Raw genomic sequence first — 19,521 nt, forward strand, 5'->3', positions numbered from 1 at the left:
AGATAATAAATGCAAAAGAAACGAAGATATCGCTCTGCGCTCTTCGGCGCTCCCAGCCCCACTGGCATTCCAGACAATACTTTAGGCGTTTATTCAGAGTCGATCCTAAATTGTTCGACGTTCCAGTCACGTAGAGTAAGCTAAATTCGCTTTTTCTCTCCGCTATGACCGCTTTGATAACGGTTACTCGTAAATCCACACGAAAAGAAGAATTTTCCTGAAAGATCTAAAATTTTGCTTAATATACATCTGAAAGTAATTTTGTTGGAGCACCAAAATAATTATGTTGGAAAAAATGATGATGCATGCTGCAAAAGATTTGTATATTTCCAGCAATCAGTTTGAGTTTCTAACAAAATTATTTTGATAGTTCGATAAAATTATTTTGGTCCAACAAAATTATTTTCAGATCCGTAACCGGCACAATTTTAGATCTTTCAGCAAAATCGTTCTCTCCATGCAACGGAGGCATGGATTCGAAGATCCGTGGATCTATTAGGGATTCACGGATCTTGAATCGAGTTACTCACGCGATTACACTCGATAATGCATATGTATACGTAACGATTCATTTCACAGTTTCTAATCTTGTACTATTATACAGCGTTTCACTGGCCTGTGTAGTAGAAATTTACGTATATACTTACTAAGAATCAAACAATATATTCGGCAGCCTGTGTGGCAAGTAACACTTGGCGGAAATTCATCAGGAACAATCTCCTACCAAAAGGATCAAAGGGAATCCATCCGTAATTTCGACAAGCGAAATGATACATACATATTTACACATCTTTCTATGTAGCAGATACGATTTTTCTCGTGGAGTCTCATCGCACATCGACTTCGCTTTGCGTTGCTACTCGAGAAATCAAAATCGATCCCGATACGTCGCGTAAGATGTAACACGAATGGAAGGAGGAAACTCAATCCGAATAATTAAATAAAGAAAGAGATTTATTTTACAGCATAAAACCATAACTTTTATCTTAATTCGGTGATGCCGAAATATTCGTTAATATATAATAATATTCGTTAATATAATATTTACTAGCAGTCTCGAAGTTTTTTAACGTGAATTATACAGTGCGTATCGATTAACAGTTTCATATTATAGTGAGTACTACAGTTCTCGTGTCATCCGATATATAACAATGTATATTAAATCAATAACAGTCTTGCGGCTGAAGCGCCGGTCTACGATAATTTTTTATTTTTATTATTTTTATTTTTCGAATCAACAGCCAATTCGATTGCTGATTAGAGCGTTTAGATTTATAGTTTATCGGTAGCGTGGGTATGGTTGGCAGTGGTGGCGTCAGATAGGACGGTCTCCTTGCTAGAGTTAGTGGCGAGCTCCTCTTCCCTGTAAGACAACAACGTTACATGGCAATCGAGCCTCGAATCGTTTCAGTTTTGTCAGAGAAATCCTATTTATTTTCGCGTGAATCTGCACGTGTTTCGCAAATCTGTTTTGCTAAGACGTGTGTTAGATGCATCCTCTACACGGACGAGTAAAAAGAAAACTCTTTTACCTCTCTATCGTATCTTTGTCATATCTCGAACTATCACAACCGAACTCTCTACTGATCGATATCTCTAAAACGTATTGTACTATCCGATAGAATAGCAATCAGAATCAGTAATTGTGACGATAAAACGACACGCAAGATAAATGGTGTGTAATCTATATCTACGACAAAGATCTTAACTGAGAGCATAGCGTTATAAGCTACTTATTTTAAATTTAATGTAAATTTAAATATCAATGAACCGTTGTATGAAAATATATTTTATAATGATTTTTCGTAGACTAAATGATTTCTCAAACATTTACCGTCCCGAAACTTTTCCTTTATCGCGATTATTCTATACAAATCAATTGTACTGATATCAAATGCTAACTGCAATTAATTACATCTCCCTTCCTCGCCTAGAGACAGAACTGTAGAAATAAAAGGAAAATCGAATGACTAACACAAAAGTTAAGAATCAGAGATTGTAGAGATACAACTCAGCATAAACATTTGCTTTAACATTGTTACAAGCTGCAGAGCGATCATATTGTTAGTTTGTTACTCATTAAGCAAACAAATTTACAGGCGAGTGAGTAAATTCGTACCACACACTTAATATTTGTATCTTAAATTCTCCAACACCGCGTCTCCACTTCCAAAAGCTATTCTCCGTGACACACTGCGAGAAATGTTTGATATGAATAGCCATTTACTTTGTTGGGCTGTAACTTTCAAAAACTTTCTTACTTTTTAATTTAAAAATTCTAAAACCAAAATTTAGTTGGAATAACTAAACAATTTTTTTAATTAAAAGGTAAGAAATTATGCTAACTTCTTAATTTTTAATTAAAAAATTATGTTGTTCTAATTAAAATTTAGTTAGCTAAATTTAATTAGAACAATAAAATTTTTAAATTAAAAAATAAGAAAATTTGTATAAGTCACATATCAACAAAATAAATAGCGAATCGTGTCAAATATTTTTCTTAGTGTAAATACAAACGTGTTTAAACGCGAGAAAAAAAGCTCACAAATGCACATTACCTTCAATCCAATATTAGTTACCATTCAACTAGAAACATTACGCTGACGCGTTTTAATTAACTCATCTCAAAAAAAAAACAGATCGAAGAAATTTCCGCTAAATCATAAGCTGCGTAACCAGCTGTCGACTTAGCTATCTTGATAAGATTTCTGTCTGAATCGTTGATGAATGTTTCGGCAAAACCTTAATCAAAATAAAAGTAAAAGGAGAGAAACCGGAAAGGAACAAAAAAAATATGTCTTGTATACGAGTTTATCGAGAGCTGCACTGATTAAATAAAGGAAAGCTTGATTCTCTCACCGCAGAAATTAATTAAATCCAGATCACGTATAAATTATCACTTGCGATGTTAACACGACGAATATAAAACGATGCAAAACGGTGGTCTATGCCGCATTCGCTCTGTAAAATTAACTTTCCACCTTCAAGATTTCGACGTAATTAATGGTACTCTGGTTCTTCCTCAAATATCTCTGGAGTTTTTCAAACGAGCATTTTTATAAAATCCTAAAAATATCTTTTCAAGAATTTTGGTATTGACATTTAAATTGATTTTAATATAAGTAAAAAAAATGATGATTATTTTTTGTATAATAAAAAATATTAAGTACTCCATGTTTTTCGAACGCTCTCATTTTTCAATTGCCAGATCTCTTTGAGGAAGAGCCACAGCTGCATCGAAATTCCGAAAGCGGGTCATTAAGTTTACAGAAGCGTCCTACTCGCTGATCACAAACACGTTTGTGGCATCGTATCTCTTAAACACAACTCAGGAATCACTTTGGTACGCCAAACAAGTAACGTAAGCACTAACATGCAGTCGCACAGTACAGCGCCATAAACTCGTGCCAACTATCGACATAAAAACTGTTCCAAGACTCTGCCTGTCGCCGAAACATTTAACTGGGCATTGTATGTACGCTAAAAGGAGCATGCTGTAGAATACAAGGCTCCAGGAGGAATTCAAGTGATCGGGGCTGTTATGTATGTGATTTTAACCACAGGCGTCCGCGAAGGCAAAAGTTTCCCCCTGTTTTCTAAATATACGAGCATGAAGTATTCAGAAGCGCGGATACCATCGAAGAGATTGTAAACATGGCAATTTATTCCGAGGTAAAAAAGAAATAAGGTTCTCGAACAGCAGTGACAAAGTGTGGAATTATGCGGACACCATCGGGATTAGCCGCGGGTACAAACGTATGCGCATTACATGTATCGATTACATAATAGCCCTGACGAACTTTTAGAAACTGTGAAATGTATCTCCACAAAAGAAAAACGAATAATTTATATGGTAACAACTTATGTTCATGCAGCTATATGTATGTATATCTGATTCTCTTTAGTCAGCCTGACTGATTACGCAATAAGACGGAGATTCGCATTAGCTGATAGTAAAGATGTTTCGGCATGCCAGGCCTTTTGGATTGAAGTCATGATAATCGCGTCGGCCGGATCAGGATTATTTTTTAAACAGTTCAGCACAGTTGTTCGTAATCGTATCTCGACGATTGCGTCGAAAACGATAATAAGCGAAAGAAGAAATAGGAGAAAATATTTCGATTTTTCTTCCGCCTCTCTTCTGTATTTTAATGCTTTCCAATATCCCGTAAGAAACGGTTTTTTAAACTAGCTTTTTGCAGAGAAAGGCATTTTACTTGAAGGATTACGGGTGTTTTATGTTCAACGCATAAAAAATAATCCCTCTTTTCGATGTAACTAGTGGTGTCTTTGGTCATTTATCTTCATGCAGTTAAATAATAATCGGTATGTTCGGTATAATATATCTCGTAACAAAGCCACCACAGTAACAGGAAATGTGTAGTAGCAGGACTCACCCATAAAGTCTGCTGTCCCGCAAGCTGCTCCTGCTCCGAATAACACAGAAAGCACAGTTACGATATATCGAACACAATTGTAGTCGTCGTAGTAACGAAATACGGAAATCAACGAAAATTATCCAGTTATCCAGAGAACCATGAAATAATCGATTTATTGAAATGATACATATACAATACGTTAAACAAACAGAATGTATCCATTTGGCCTTGAAAATATAACAATAAGACAGCAAAATCGCCAACTCGCGACTCGAATCAATAACGTATACATAACTCGAAAGGAATCGCAATGCCATTAAGAAATCAAATAAATCGGCATTTTACATGACCGATGATTAGTATTTCCTATGTAATACAGAGCTGACACGTTTTCACGATCCTCTCCCGGAAAATCTAATAGAATGTCTGAACTGATAAGAAAATCAACAGCGAGATAGCTGATTTGTACGTCGTTCGCAATATTCCGCAAATGAGATGATAAAATTACGTTCTGTGGTGTACACTTTTCAGAAACTAATAACCTACGGTTACTTGCTTCATTTTTTTACACTTTTCTCATACAATAATCTCGTTACATGATTCGCAATGTCGTGCACATTATCACTTCTACTTGCTATTCGATTAGTGTTGCGTCTTACTCGCAAGTATATGTAAAAATGTACGTACTTTTCCTTGCAACAGCTTAACGAAAGAAAGAAGTTCGAAATATCGGGATTTGCAATAAAGGGAAACCAAGCAAGTGATGAAACTTTAAGGCGAAATTTACAAACTACTTTAGCTTGTACTTATAAATATGTACAAATAATGTTCCCGTATATATATATAAGTGAAACTTAATTTCCTCCCCCTAAAAGAACGAAACTTTATCACAGTTCAACTTCTGTTATTGCTTCGAACAAGCAGCGATGCATGCAAAAATGCGTAGCGTTAATAATAATAATTAATATACTATCCCGGGAGTAGAGTTATAATACAATAGAGAGAATATTACGAGATCGTATTAATAAATTATAAAATTCCTTCTTAAAGATTCGAGAAGTTCTTATTATAAGTAACAAACGTATTCGTTATCGAATATATAGACGGACGGATGAACGTTCGGACGGACGTAATAACAGTACATTGTACACCAAGTACAGTACATAGAATAAGTTTATCTGAAAATCTCTTTAACTCTCCTTTCCTCGTGCAATTAATGGTTAATAAATAAATTGTGCGGTTATTAGTTCGAAAATTGTAAATTTCGATTTTCTCTTACTTAACTTTAAAACGTACCCAATATGAGTCGAGTCAAAAATAAACGGGATACACAGATTGAGGGGAAGGGGGAGCTATTGCGGATTTAAACTATACATACGTATATACATGTATATATAGGTATACACCAGAGATCTCCTTTTGAAAGAAATTAAAGAAAGGCGGATGCAGAATATATATCCAACTATGTATATAACATTTTGCTATTATGGTACGTACTGGGGAAGGTAATAATTTGCTTATGTGCTGCATACCTGTCGTTACCATGCCTGAATAAAGCTAGAATCTCTTCGAATGTTTTATTCTTGGTCTCAGGAACCTTCTTGTAGGTGAAGATCCAGAAGATGGCTAGAAATGCACTGAACGGTAGGAACGTGTAGTTTTCAAGGCTACTCTGTAACACGCAACGCATACGCACGTTTATATATATATTAGGTGTTGGAATTAATTCGTAGCGTTTTTAATGAAAGAATGTTATTTATTTCACATGAGCATTAAAAAATACATTAATGAAAGTACTTCCCATCACTTGTAAAACGCTACGAATTAATTCCAACACCTAATATATAAAATAGGATTATATAATTATATAATTGTTACATTCCATCATATTAATTAATAACAACGTTACTAAAACAACTATTACAACTGTAATATCCATTAGCGTTTTCTTCCATCGAGTTTAATTATTTGCAATTATTCAATGACTCGTATAATCATTCAGTCATTTACCTCGCGAATAAAGGAAGTTTATTTAAAAAGAATTGATTGTTGTCTTACCTTCATGCTTGGAAAACCGATGCCAACCAAAAAATTAGCCATCCAATTGACGAGAACCGCGATGGACATGGCGGCGGGTCTAGGGCCTTGCGAGAACAATTCTGCCGTGATCATCCAGGGTATAGATCCGGGCCCTACGGCGAAGAATACGACGAAGCACAAAGTCGACACTACCGAGATGTAGGACATCCAGTCGATCATTTCCTGCACATAGCCAAAGAACTCCTATCAGGCAGTAGAATTGTGTTCTTCTTTCCTGAGCAGCTGGAGGAGCCTCAGGAAAAAATAAAAATAAAAAAGTACGGCAGGCTAGGAACTCAATCGAAAAACTTTCGGATAACACATGTCGAACGTATGCGTAATAATTTGTAATGCCGCATGCGGTGCGCAGCTCAACCCTGTGTAATGAAAGGCATTGGCATTGACAAAGTGATTGCGGCAAAGTATTTTGTATAACGACAGAGTGCCTTGTTATGTACAGTACAATCTCTCGTTAAGCGGTGAAGCACGGTACGCTGCTTTCCATGATGAGTGCCAGGATTTGCTTTGACCTCAATTAGAGTGGTAATGCGATCAGTCGTACGCGCGAAACATCTATGTGCAGATGGTCTCGAATTGAATTTTTTCTTAATTTTTTCTTAAATTTTTCAGAAAAAAAAAACTATATTATTGTATACGTATATAACTGTATATCTTTTCTACAATTTTACGTACGAGAAAGTTGAACCGTGTCCTCACAATTCTCATAAGAATATTATAAAATTTATAATATTCTCATAATATAAAAAATTATAATATATCATAGTATCCTTACAATATCCTCATAATAATAGGAACGTGAGATGCGAATTTGCACGACGGTTCTTGCAATTAGTGGTACAAGTAGTTGTTACTAAAAAGCGAATTATTCTTTTTTGAATCCCGTAATGTGAAAGCGTCGGTGCTAGACATTCAGCAGCTAAAGAACCGTTAATTTTGTACACAAAGGATAATAATTGATATTAGGGACTTCGCGAATAACATGTTAATTGTTGATGTAATGTGATATATAGAGAGTGACAGGTTTGAGCCAAGTAGAGAACATAGGCTGATTAATAAACGGGAAGTAAATCTCCTCCAGACAGTCACGAAAGAGGTCGTCAGTAGTGAAGGGGAGGAGGGAAGCGGGTTTCATCAAAAAGCAGAACTACTAGTAAGCCAGAGTAACGAAATACGGCGTGCGATATACGATACATGCGACACTGCTGCATTCACATTTTTTCTCGCGCCTCTATCGATTACTTAATTACAGTTCAGCTAATAGAATTATTTCAACAAAATAAAATTTAAACAAAACCAAGACTAATAAACAAACATAAGGGATAAATTTAGTTAAAAAATGACGATATCAAATTCATTCGAAAACAATAATGATACAATAAATTAAATATTTTCATTTCTTTACAAACTTTATCTCTTATCTTTGTTTATAGGCCTTGATTTCATTTCATTTGCAGAATCGTTCAATCTTATAATAAAAACAATTGCTAAAAATATCTATTTAAAATATCTGTATTAAGAATTATTTCGTTTTGTATTAAATTTAAAAATTATTTCGACAAAAAATTTATACACGTAAAGCACGTACGTGTCCATGTATCGAGATATAAAAATTTCTATATCGCAAATAAATGAAATGTCATGCGGGCAAAGGACGTGACTTATTGGCTACATGTGAATGGCGGGGAGAAATTAAAATGAGTCGATTCTTTGATGCAAATTCGTATAGATATAATGGTGATTCTCACTGTCGGTGCAGTGCCGCACTCCAGCTGTGAACAAAGTGTTAAGTACACCTTTCGCCAAGGTGCATAAAGTGCCAAAGCACAGATACGTAGCTACAATTCACGATTTTGTGATGCCATTTTCCTGAGTAAAGCAGTTCTTAACAGTACGGAAAAGTATTAATAAATAAATCCGCCATTGTCAATGAAATCTCCATCTTCTATCACATTTTTCCAAGCAAGATAAATTATTCTATGTAATTATTCAATATATAAAGACATATATATTATTTTATTATCAAAATTTAAGTAAAAAAAAATCTTGCTTCTTCAATCGTTAACTTGAAAAGCCTAATCAAAGAATTCGATGCCAAAAAAATACGATTTAAAAATTTTTTAGATTCCTGTGATGAATTCCTCTTGATATTCCAGTATCCGTAATATTGAATTTTAGTATCTATTTTTAAACCAATGTTAATTGTCGCGTACGTAAGCAATAAGAAAATTCGATAAATTGCTTATTATAATCTATCATTAAAATAACAATAATGATAAACAAGTCATAAAAACGCGATAAAATTTCAACTCACCTTTATGAGAAACGAAATTGTGATGAATATTGAAAAGATAAACATGCCACCAAGACCATACAAGTGCAACGTACGCCTTCCTGTCCTATCCATGAGTGGGATAGACACTAGCGTCATACAAACCATGATGGCACCTATGCCAATGGTTGCAAACTTGGCACTCTCGTCCGTTAAACCAGAACTAGTGAACAGATTCGTGGAATAATAAAATACCTAGAACAATAATTTCACGTCAGATTGCTTCAATTAATTAATCCAGAGCGACTCAATAACAGGAGCAATTGAACAAAAATAGTTACTTACGGCATTGATACCCGAAAGCTGCTGCGAAAGTTGCATAACCACACCAATAACGAGAGGTGCTCTTAGAGTTGGACTGCATATAAGCTCTGTCATCGATATCGTGGACTCAGCTTGTTGAGCTCGTTCCTCCGCTCTCATCTCCTCAATGTCTTCTTCTACTTGGTTACTGGCTCTCAACCTTCTCAAAGCTTTTCGAGCTTCTTCCTCCCACTGTTTAGTAATGAGCAAATATCTGAAATAATTTTTTTTTTCGATTAATAGACTGCGGCATCGCTTGTGTATCAATTAATAAGAACGTAAAAAATCGTGAACGGTACTTTAATATCGTACAATCATTCAATCAAGCTCTTTGAAGAATATACTTAAAAATATCGGAGAAACTCATTTCTTTCAATTATAAATAATTTTATATTATTTTTTCGACACACACCTTGGAGATTCCGGGCATACTGGAAGCAGCAGTAGCTGTAGAATGGCAGGACAGATAGCTAGTCCTAAGAGAACGGGCCAACCCTCGTTTGTTCCAAGGATTTGCTCGATGCCCAGCACCTGGGAGACCAGGAGGCCCACCGTAACAGCGAGCTGGTTCACCGTGCCTAGGCCGCCTCTCAGGTTCAATGGCGCTATTTCCGATATGTACATGGGAACCAACGAGGTGTTCAAGCCACAATTGACACCGATGATAAACCGTCCAAAAAACAGCATCTCGTATGACTCAGCAAGTTTCGTGAAACCCATCAGGCACGCCCCCACGATGCCCAGCACGTTGTTTAGCAGTAAGCCTCCCTTTCTGCATTCAAAGCAGAAGGCCAATATTAATTTCTGTTTTTTTCCGTTTTATGATTATTCCACATCCGTTACTCTTCCAAAGATTTTATCTTTCCAATCGAAATTTTTAGTAAAAACATTTAAGTGTAGCTTCGATATCACATCACAATCTATTTAATGATATCGAAGCTACACTTAAATGTATTTACTAAAAATTTCGATTGGAAAGATTAAATTGAAGAAAGAAGGAAACTCAATAGGAATATTTCAATTTTATGAAAAAAAAGGATACAAGTTATAATTATAACTTGTATCGTCTTTTTCTTTCATAATTATGCATGTTATGTATTGTATAAATTATAATCTGGAAAGCACTGGCCTCTTGTTTAAATGACCCCATACTAGTTATATTAAAAATTTTCTATATAACTAGTGCGGGATCTTCTTTTGGGAAATTAATATGATATCGCTAAACCAGACACTGACCTGCCAAATCTGTTGGCAATTGTCCCTCCGCTGAAACCACCCACCATACCACCGATCGCGAATATGCTCACGGCCACAGAATATAAAGTCTTAACAGAATCATCCGAAATGTCCTCCCCGTACCTATCCTTGTATACATCTTTCATAAAATTCTCTATGTTCTGCAAACAGTTTGAATACATTATACGAGTGTTCGCTTATAAAATTATTTGAGACGTATACATAGAGACTTTATGTTGATGACGTACCACTTCAGGCGCATTAATCACTCCAGTGTTGTATCCAAACTGTAACATTCCCAATACGGCAGCTAATATCGCGTATGACAGGAAAAGCGTCAGTCCCTGGAAAATACGTGGATGCATTCCGTATAAAATATAATTAACAATAATACATATGCGTCACGTAAATAACATTTAGCACAGCATATGCGATATAAATAATAGGAAAGGAAATGCTAATGAGGTGTAGCGTAAATGTAAGATAAAATAAAAGTACAAAAACATATAAAATTATTCCACATAATTTTTATTAACAGCAACATGAAAATCATACATCGCTGAAGAAATAAAAAATTATAAATAATTTAAAAAAAAAAATAATTTAAAAAATCACGCATACATACACGGTATAGCAACTCAAATTCTTAAAACATAACAAAAACAGATAAAACGAAGAGAAGCAACATTGTCTAACGCCAGGAAGTCACCTGCTCCAACAGCCTAAGTTTCCGCCGATGGGAGTGTTCTTCCAGTCGATTCACGTACTCTCGTAATTCCTCTATCTCTTCCTTGACCTGCTGTACCGTATCTAGTTCTTGCTGCGTGTCAAGAAAAAGAACACCTCAAGTACTTCTGTACATACTAAATGCAATTTTTACATTATTGAAAGAGCGGTAAAACGCTCTTTCAATAACGTGAAAAATTTATATTCTTGGACATCAAACTTTCTATTAATCTAACTGTATTCTTTCTCTTCTATCACGCCACGTACGCACATTGATTTGCGACAATTTATCTACTCCTACATATTTCGTAATTTTAAATATTAATATTATATTATTTTCCTATAATCCTCACTTTTAAATATAAAACCAAACGGTCCTCCAAATTTTTTATTATCAAAAAGAATGATGGAGTCACCTTGTAATAATTTTTAATCTACACGTAGCAAAACGTGTTTATATTTTTTATATTAATGTTAATATTAATAATTAAACATCTAATTTAAAAGAAACGACGAACAAATGTATTTTACTTTGAATAAAACTATCCTTAATTTAATCTCTTCTAGAATAAGATTCTCTTTTATGTTTTCTTTTTTGTCTCGATATCGATATTTAAATTGTTAGTTTAGATAAATAAATAAAAAAAAATAGATGTAGGCACGTCAGCTAGAGTGTACCTTAATCGTGACCATATCCCGTTTCACCTCGCTGACCTCGCTCTGACAAGACTCTACGCTCTTCGTGAGCTCCTGCAGCTGCGTGCGGATCTCGCAGAGAGCGACGGTGGTCTCCAGCTGGCGGTCACCCCGCTGCAGCTCGTCCAGCTTGGCACTCAGGTTCATACTCATAACGCTGACCTGTTTCTGCAGACTGTCCCCACACACATAATCCCCGCGTGAATCTCGCTGATTCGTACGGGAGAGCGAATCGACATGTGTCGAGCACACTGATACTAGACGTTCAAGGCTAGAGCTATTGCCTAAGTCCCTAAGATAAGTTCCAACTACCTCCGCGCTTAACTGCCGAGCCTCTCCGCCTGCGAGACCGTTTAGCGCGGCGCGTTTTATGTGCATATGGTTTATCTGTTACCGCATATACTTGAAATATGAGGATACAGAGTTTTGCGACGTTGTGTAGAATGAAAAAGGAAATACGTTTCGACAAGTGCAAAGTGCGAAACACCTTCAACCCCCGAGAGCTCGAAAGCGCGGCGAGCCGGCGTTAGCTCGGCAGCCATCATGGGGAATGTTGGGTAGATGTTGTAATATAATAATACGTGAACGAGATATATACATATATATATGAGTGTATATAAAAAATATATACATACATATATATAAATATTTTTTTATAAATATACAATCGGCTCTCTCTCTATATAATATATATTTATGTAGTAAATATATGTCAAGTTGCAGAAAACAATAGCAGACAAAACACAAACGCCACTAAAAGCACGTCTAGGGTGTGTGTGATGAGTGTGAAGGGTGATAGACACTACAGTGGTAATATACATAATATATATATATATATGAATACAAATATATTCGCAGCTGTGCACATATTAGATGGAAGTTTGTGAATTCGCGTGTGTGTAGATAGACATAAGTAGATACTAGTGCCTCAATATTTGCTGAAACGTCGGAACGATACTCTCCTCGTCAGTGAAAAGTCTATAGGATCTCGCGAACCTAACCGTATCGCCTTTATATCACTTTATGTATAATTATTTCTATGGCCATGATGCATGAATGTGCGAATGAATGAAAAATGGCTGATATCTTACACCCGCTCTGTGCGTAGAATACGTGAAGAATCATAAGACGACTTTCGAACGACTCGGTGAATTGGCAAACTCATCGATCGATGTGCACAGCCAAGCAGAAAGGGTGTCTTAAGATGAGAATGTAATAGAATAGAGCGAGAGAAAGAGAGACCGAAAGTTTCTTTTTTTTCTAAGATATATGATGAGTGACAGGTGAATAGCAGAAATGAATGAGCACATGATTCGAAGGCGTGGATAGATGATACGGAAAGTAAAAGATGTAGGAAGAAGACAAAGGGGTTTCGGGCAGATAGACATAGAGAGACGGAAATATGTACACTTATCAAGCAAAGGATTGCACCACCTCCCTAGTTGAATAAACAGGGAACAAAGACAGGTTTAAGAAAGGTGGGAGATCGAGAATTCAAGCATCCAAGAGTCCATTCGAGGAACGCATTCAGGAGTAAGTGCAGCTAGTGATCTATGCATCCAAAGATTGGGAGATTAAGTAATATCGTGATATGACACTTGATTGGAATTAATTGTTATTATTAAGAAGACGCATAACAAAAGTAGTACAATTCTATTTTTGATATGTGTACATAAAGACAGAGACAACCCTCGTGGAAAAATACTATTGGATTAGTGAAAAACCTATTGGAACAAATAGTATACAATGGTGTACGATTTGAATGGTTTTCCAATAATTTCCAATAATTTTTTCGCGAGTCCAATAGTATTTTTCCATAAAGGAAAGGAGAAAAAGAATGGGGCAAAAAGAAAAAGAGAGAGAGAGAGAGAGAGAGAGAGAGAGAAAGAGAGAGAGAGAGAGCAGTGATGATGTTGTCATGTACCTGGGAGGTAGGGAGACCATGGCTGTGTTCCGAAACTACAGTAGCCTCTATGCCTCCCCACTCACTCCTCTTGATTCAGTATTTCGTCTTATTCTCACAGAGATCTATTTGTTCTTTGCTTTGTTCACACGACATATGTACGTACGTTGGATTATCCACCAAATCCAATCAATTGACTCTGAACTGCTTGTTGTCAAGTGGTTGTCCACGGTAACGTACACGGCGGGAGGGGGTATAAGGCCCGACGACGCCCGCCCCTGCCTCCTCTCTTATCTCACTCTGTAAAACTTTACCTAGTTTGGAAACACAGTCGTGGTTCAGTCATAAAATCATGTCATAATGATATATTCGCTCGCATTTAGTAATCGTGACGTCCAATTCGCTTCTATATGTATATATATAAATAAGTATATATATATATATATATATTTAAAAAAAAAGAAAAAAAAGGAGACGGAGCCGTCACGTGTGAATGGAGAGACTTTTCACACATCACCATGCGACGCACCGCCAGCTTACTCACCCCTGCCTAGCCGCCCGCGTCCACAAGCGAGCTTGCACAATTCGAATGGCCCATCACTTTATGCGGAACGAACAGTCGGCAAAATAATTTACAAAAATCAGCATGACCTCATGAGTGTGATAAAGAGATCGAGACACGCACACAAATAAGTCACAGCGACGGCACATCGAGCGACAAAGTAGTACTTAGCGTATAGTCTTACGAGGATCTACGACACGCGCAACCCTCGAGGGGCTGGAAAAGGATTCGTGCTCGTGACTAACAATTTGCGTTAACACAAAAGTGAGTGTGTCTTTTTTGGTCTGAGGTACTTGGAAAGCACATAGATTTTTCCAGTGAACTTTGCAAATCGCATCTATTATGTATCAACTAGGATAGGATATTTCTTTTTTTTTCCTTCTCATTTAGAACATTTTTTTACGATTACGTAGACAATTTCGTTGCAATCGCGATTCTTTTATCAATGGCACAACGGAATTTTATCGCGAGTCGCTTCGTTGAGAACTAATTGCCTGTGTCCTGGTATGTATGCCGTATATATATATATAAACCGGATATGCCATTACCGGTGCTCCGGTCTTTACTCCTCGTTTCGAGCTCTAGCGAGTGCTATTGCGGGCTTATTTGTGCACCTGACGTCGAAAGGGAGACATGATTTTCGAATGGAATGAGCAATCAGTGGTAAGCCTGCGAGCGCCGCAGCCAAAAAAATTCAAGTAACAACGGTATATATCGGTAGTGTCTGATCATCGACTTGTTATGAGACCGAAAAGTGTGTAGTATGTACAAGAATAAGTTTAAGAGCGAGTGTGATTTATGTATAAATGATGAATGGCTTGGCACAAAGCCTTGCATTGCATTCTCGGATACATAGAGAGTCTATATAAAATAATAAGCGGGAAAGACGTCCGTTTTTCTCTTCTTTTTCCTTTTTTTTTTTACCTTCTCTTTCTTTTTTTATGCCGGTCACGTGTTTGTCGTAAGGTAAGGCACCGCCACTTAGGCCGGAATTACCTGGATGCATTTGCAACACAGTTAGGTTCTCGAGAGAACGATGTTTATGAAATAGAACGGTCGTAAGGTCGTTTTTCGTCAGTAGCAAAGCTTATATGAGATCGATAAAATAAGTATTATCGATTCGGGGGTGGCGGGGGGCGCACTTTAACACAGCGGACAAAAGAGAGCAAGGAGTGTCCCCTTGATTGGTATGCGAGTCTCGAGAGCTCATACACGCCGTTCTACCGGAGGTACTAGGCTAAGTTACTCGTGAGAGATTCAAAGGGCCAAGTCTCTCGTGACTGTTAACATTAGCACGATGGAGCTCCCATTATGCGAACCAACGGACGAGCGTGTTCAAATAACCGAATTCTACACGATAACAAGAGAGGAATCTGAAGTATTGAGTAAAGGAACAATATAATTAATTTACTTTCTTTACTTTCTTTCTACATTGCGCACAATTGCTGTAGCGTTTTTTTTCTGATTACACTAATTTACAAAATTTTATACAAGAGAGATTAAAGACCGTTTCTAAAGTAATTTTTGACGCTGAATCCAAATTGAAATACTTCCGTTTGGTCCAGTTTTTGAAATATAAGAAGAGATATTTTTTCCAATGTACAGTGAAATTTTATTGAAAAAAAATGTTAAGCGTGTAATTTTGTTTTTAATATAACTCTAAAGTCGTGATCCAAATTAGTTTCACATATTAAGGTCGTAGCACACAAAAAAATTAAGCAATAAAATGTAAATAATAAGCGAACTGATCAATTCATAAGTAAAGACCATAACGTAAACAATGACAAATCCAGCATGTTAATTTCCTTACTGTTTATGCGGGATCGTAAAGTCTTAAGTCATAGAAAATTGACCAATCATAGTCGATTATTCTTCTCAAATTCGACTGTGATTGGTTAATTTTCTACGACTTAAGACTTTACCGCTACGACTTTTATTGTAGACCTCGGATCACATCTTACTGCTTAAATTTTTCTGTGAGTGTCGTAATCCTTACAATTGGAGTTCAGCAGTAATCGCCAAGTGTGTTTTTGTCCTAATATCATCATGTTTCTTCATCATCATCAAATCCTGGAAATCAGTTCGCCTTGCTTATTGCTTGTATTCAAATTATTCGGAAAGAAATGCTGTTTCTTAAAAATTGACATGCTATATCTTAAAAATGACATGCTATATCTTAGAATTTACATGCTATATCTTCAACCGTGAATTTTTTTGGCGATAAATTCGACTCAGCGCCCAAAAATACGTTTAAAAAAATTGTTTCCTCTTTTTGCATTAAAAATTATTCAAAATTTGTAAACTAGTGTTATTATAACGCGTATAATTCTTGTTTATAATTTTATTTGACAAGAAATGCAATTATCCGATGGAAATTTAAAAATATGGAGCTGTAACTGAGATTAAGAGAACAATATTAGAAATAGAGCAGATCGAGAATAAATCACCTGGGAGCTGAACGTTCGAATAATGGTGACTCTATCATGCCACGTGAGATTTAGGCGATAGGTATAGAGACTAGAAAAAGAAAACTTTCTACGCTTCACTCGTCATGAAAAGAGTAAAGTATGATTTCTATACAAGACCCTAAAAAGAGGTCACTACTAATGTAAAAGTCAATACAGAATTCTAAAGGCTAGACTATGTTAGAACAATATTTTAAATAGAAATTCTTGAACATTCGCTCGCAACATTCGCGGCGTTAATCCTCCACGACCGCGCTTTTCCGAAGAAAAGAGATTTTCATGCAAACACTGAAAGTTCAATTCCCTTAATATTGCGCGTTATTTCTGGATCGCCGTGTCCGGTCGTAGAAGCTTAACGTTTCAACTGGCACGAACAATGCGAATACTGATAAGCTTTAAACCACTCGAATATGATTTTTAATAATCGTGAAGGGATATTTTTGCAAAAGTCGCGAATAGTTTGCAACGTTGTGGTCGCTGACAGAAGTTGACGAAGTTTGCGATGGCACAGGTTCTTCGCAAACTTCTGTCGGCGCTGCCCAACGTCCAACAATCCAGATAATTCTTAGAGACATCGGTGGCGACGCCAATTGTCCTTGGATAATATAATTCGTGTTTTAACAATTGTTACAACAGCCTCGTTGATTTCTTGATAATGATTTACATGAGCTCGGAATAATTACATAATTCAACGGTAATAAATTATTTTACAAATAATTATTCTTTGATAACATAAGACTTTTTCTTTATAATTGTAACAGGAAATATATATATTATAATACAACTGAATTGTGTCATATAAATTTATAAATTATCTCGCTTCTCACAAAAAAAAAGAGAGAAGAGAATATAACCACAATTATCGTTCCGTTCAATGGCTGGTATCTCTCTTATCAAAAGATCAACAAAACTTAGAACAACGATTCTTCTTCCTGCTGGCGTAGTGTAGTTACGGAAGTTGTCTCGATAACGCGATAACTGATGATTCAGAACGATGTACACCGACAACTGGAGGGAGAGAGAGTGAGAGGATACTCGATGGTCGTCTACCGCGTGGAACGTACCTTACGAGCAACTCCCGTAGAGTGGCTTCATCGTCCTCCTGTACCTCTTCCTGCGTCTCATTACTGTACGAGCCGCGGCTAGGGTGATGATGGCGGTGCTGCCTGCCGGTCGTCCTGCCGCCGGGGGGATACTGGCCGTGCAGCCCGTGATGATGATGATGGTAATGCGCCGCCGAGGCGTTCGTGCTGGCTGAATGCAAGTACCGGGCGACGGTGTTGGTTGCGCTGGGTCGCCCCCTGGTCAGCTTGTGGCCGGCAGCCGCAGGAGGCGGCAGTATGGCGCCTGTACCGGGCTCCACGTGACTCCTGCGCGCGGCATAGCGCGCCTCCTCCTCCACCCTGACGACGACAACGTCCCGCTGACGCGGCGCTCGATCCGTTGGTCGCCGATCGGCCGATCCACTGCGCGACCTCGCGCCGCCGTCGGTCCTGCTACGGGGGATGGTACCGCTCCTGGCGATGATCTCCTCCCGGCCCGAATCAATCCAGAAGTCGCTATCTCCAACCTGTACCCCGAAATCGAGGCTCCTCCTGCTGCCGCCGATATTCTCCTCCTCCTCCAGCTGTTCCTCTTCCTCCACCCCCTGCTGCCCAACGGCGGCACCAGCCGGCCGGTCCGTATCCTGGGACCGGCCCGGGATCTCCTCGTAGAGACACTCCGAATCCTGATCCGTCGACACTGTCGCGCTCTGCCACAACTGGTTTATTGGCTTGAAGCCGCGTGAATCGGCCATCGTTCAAGCTGCGATGGAACCAAAGAGATGGAACCCGATGACAGAGTGGCTCTCTCGAGCACGCTCTCTTTCCTCTCTTTACCGTTCTCGTTTTCGTTTTCGTACGCCCGGTGCGATAATTAACGACTTTATATACAGTGCCGGTGGCGACTCTTTTTTTGTGACTCGGAACGGTCGCTTGTCTGCGATTATTCAAAATTATAATACAGACTTTTACAGAGCCAACAAAACGCGCGATACAGCAAAAAAAACAGTATCGTGTATCCGCGATAGCATTGATCTGCACGTATTCGTAGCGCGCTGTAAAGAGCAATGTGATACGAAATATCTCGATGATAGCGATACCTCGCTAATTGGCAAAATGTCGAGTTCAGGCGGCGTTGCTGCTCTCCTCAAAATTAAATCTCGCAGAGCACATCTGTAACGCATCCGGTGGGCACCCGCGTATTAATTAATAAAAGATATTTCAGGAGATACGTGCAACCCGGTGGCAACGGTCGTCTGCGACATCAGACGACGCCAAGAAATAATTCACGGAGAATTTACGCGGCAATGCGCATATACAAAATATGCAGCAGCACGCGTTGCTATAGCTGCTGCTGCTGCTGCTGCTGCTGCTGTTGCTGCTGCTGCTGCTATTGCTGTTGCTGTTGCCTGCGAGCAACTTTCGCTCGTGTTACTAATAATATGAGACGTCGAGTGAAGTAAAGGATAACTGAAATGATACCCCGTTTGCCTTCCAAAGTACGATCCCGACGGAGCGGAAGTTGTCCCCCGTCCGTAGGGATGTAGACTTTAGGGATGTAGACGCAAACAAAACTAAACTCATCACATTCGGACGGCCGCTAAATGACTTGCAGTGACGAGGAAACGGGAGCCACGAACGGTTGTCGCCTATAGGAGAATCACAAACGAGGCGACCACCGTCCTAAGAATGCACCTCGGCAATTAACTTGAATGTATATAAACGTTTCGATTTTCTAGACGCGTCCGATTGCACAATATCGAATTGCTGCGCAATATC

At 37.9% G+C, this 19,521-nt stretch overlaps 1 protein-coding gene across 12 annotated transcripts in view; it reads right to left on the reverse strand.

Annotated features, from left to right (window-relative positions):
* The window catches only part of Glut1 (Glucose transporter 1), a 50,094-nt gene that overhangs the window by 12,789 nt on the left and 17,784 nt on the right, over positions 1–19,521 (reverse strand). For 3 of the 12 annotated variants that reach the window (XM_087411906.1, XM_087411910.1, XM_011062116.2), the window contains exons 3-13: positions 17,764–18,505; positions 11,752–11,944; positions 11,057–11,167; positions 10,596–10,691; positions 10,348–10,508; positions 9,524–9,883; positions 9,094–9,325; positions 8,791–9,003; positions 6,438–6,662; positions 5,912–6,051; positions 4,398–4,427 (exon numbers count right to left, since the gene is read on the reverse strand). In XM_087411906.1, coding sequence (XP_087268032.1) covers positions 4,398–4,427; positions 5,912–6,051; positions 6,438–6,662; positions 8,791–9,003; positions 9,094–9,325; positions 9,524–9,883; positions 10,348–10,508; positions 10,596–10,691; positions 11,057–11,167; positions 11,752–11,944; positions 17,764–18,497 — 2,495 coding nt within the window. In that variant the 5' untranslated portion in view covers positions 18,498–18,505. Of the gene's footprint in view, positions 1–380; positions 1,364–4,397; positions 4,428–5,911; positions 6,052–6,437; positions 6,663–8,790; positions 9,004–9,093; positions 9,326–9,523; positions 9,884–10,347; positions 10,509–10,595; positions 10,692–11,056; positions 11,168–11,751; positions 11,945–17,763; positions 18,916–19,521 lie in introns of those variants that run through there. The other 9 variants (XM_011062112.2, XM_011062113.2, XM_087411908.1 and 6 more) reach the window with 6 other exon arrangements.

This window comes from Acromyrmex echinatior, chromosome 12 (assembly GCF_024713525.1).
Source record: "Acromyrmex echinatior isolate Ae372 chromosome 12, ASM2471352v2, whole genome shotgun sequence".
Lineage (NCBI taxonomy): Eukaryota > Metazoa > Arthropoda > Insecta > Hymenoptera > Formicidae > Acromyrmex > Acromyrmex echinatior.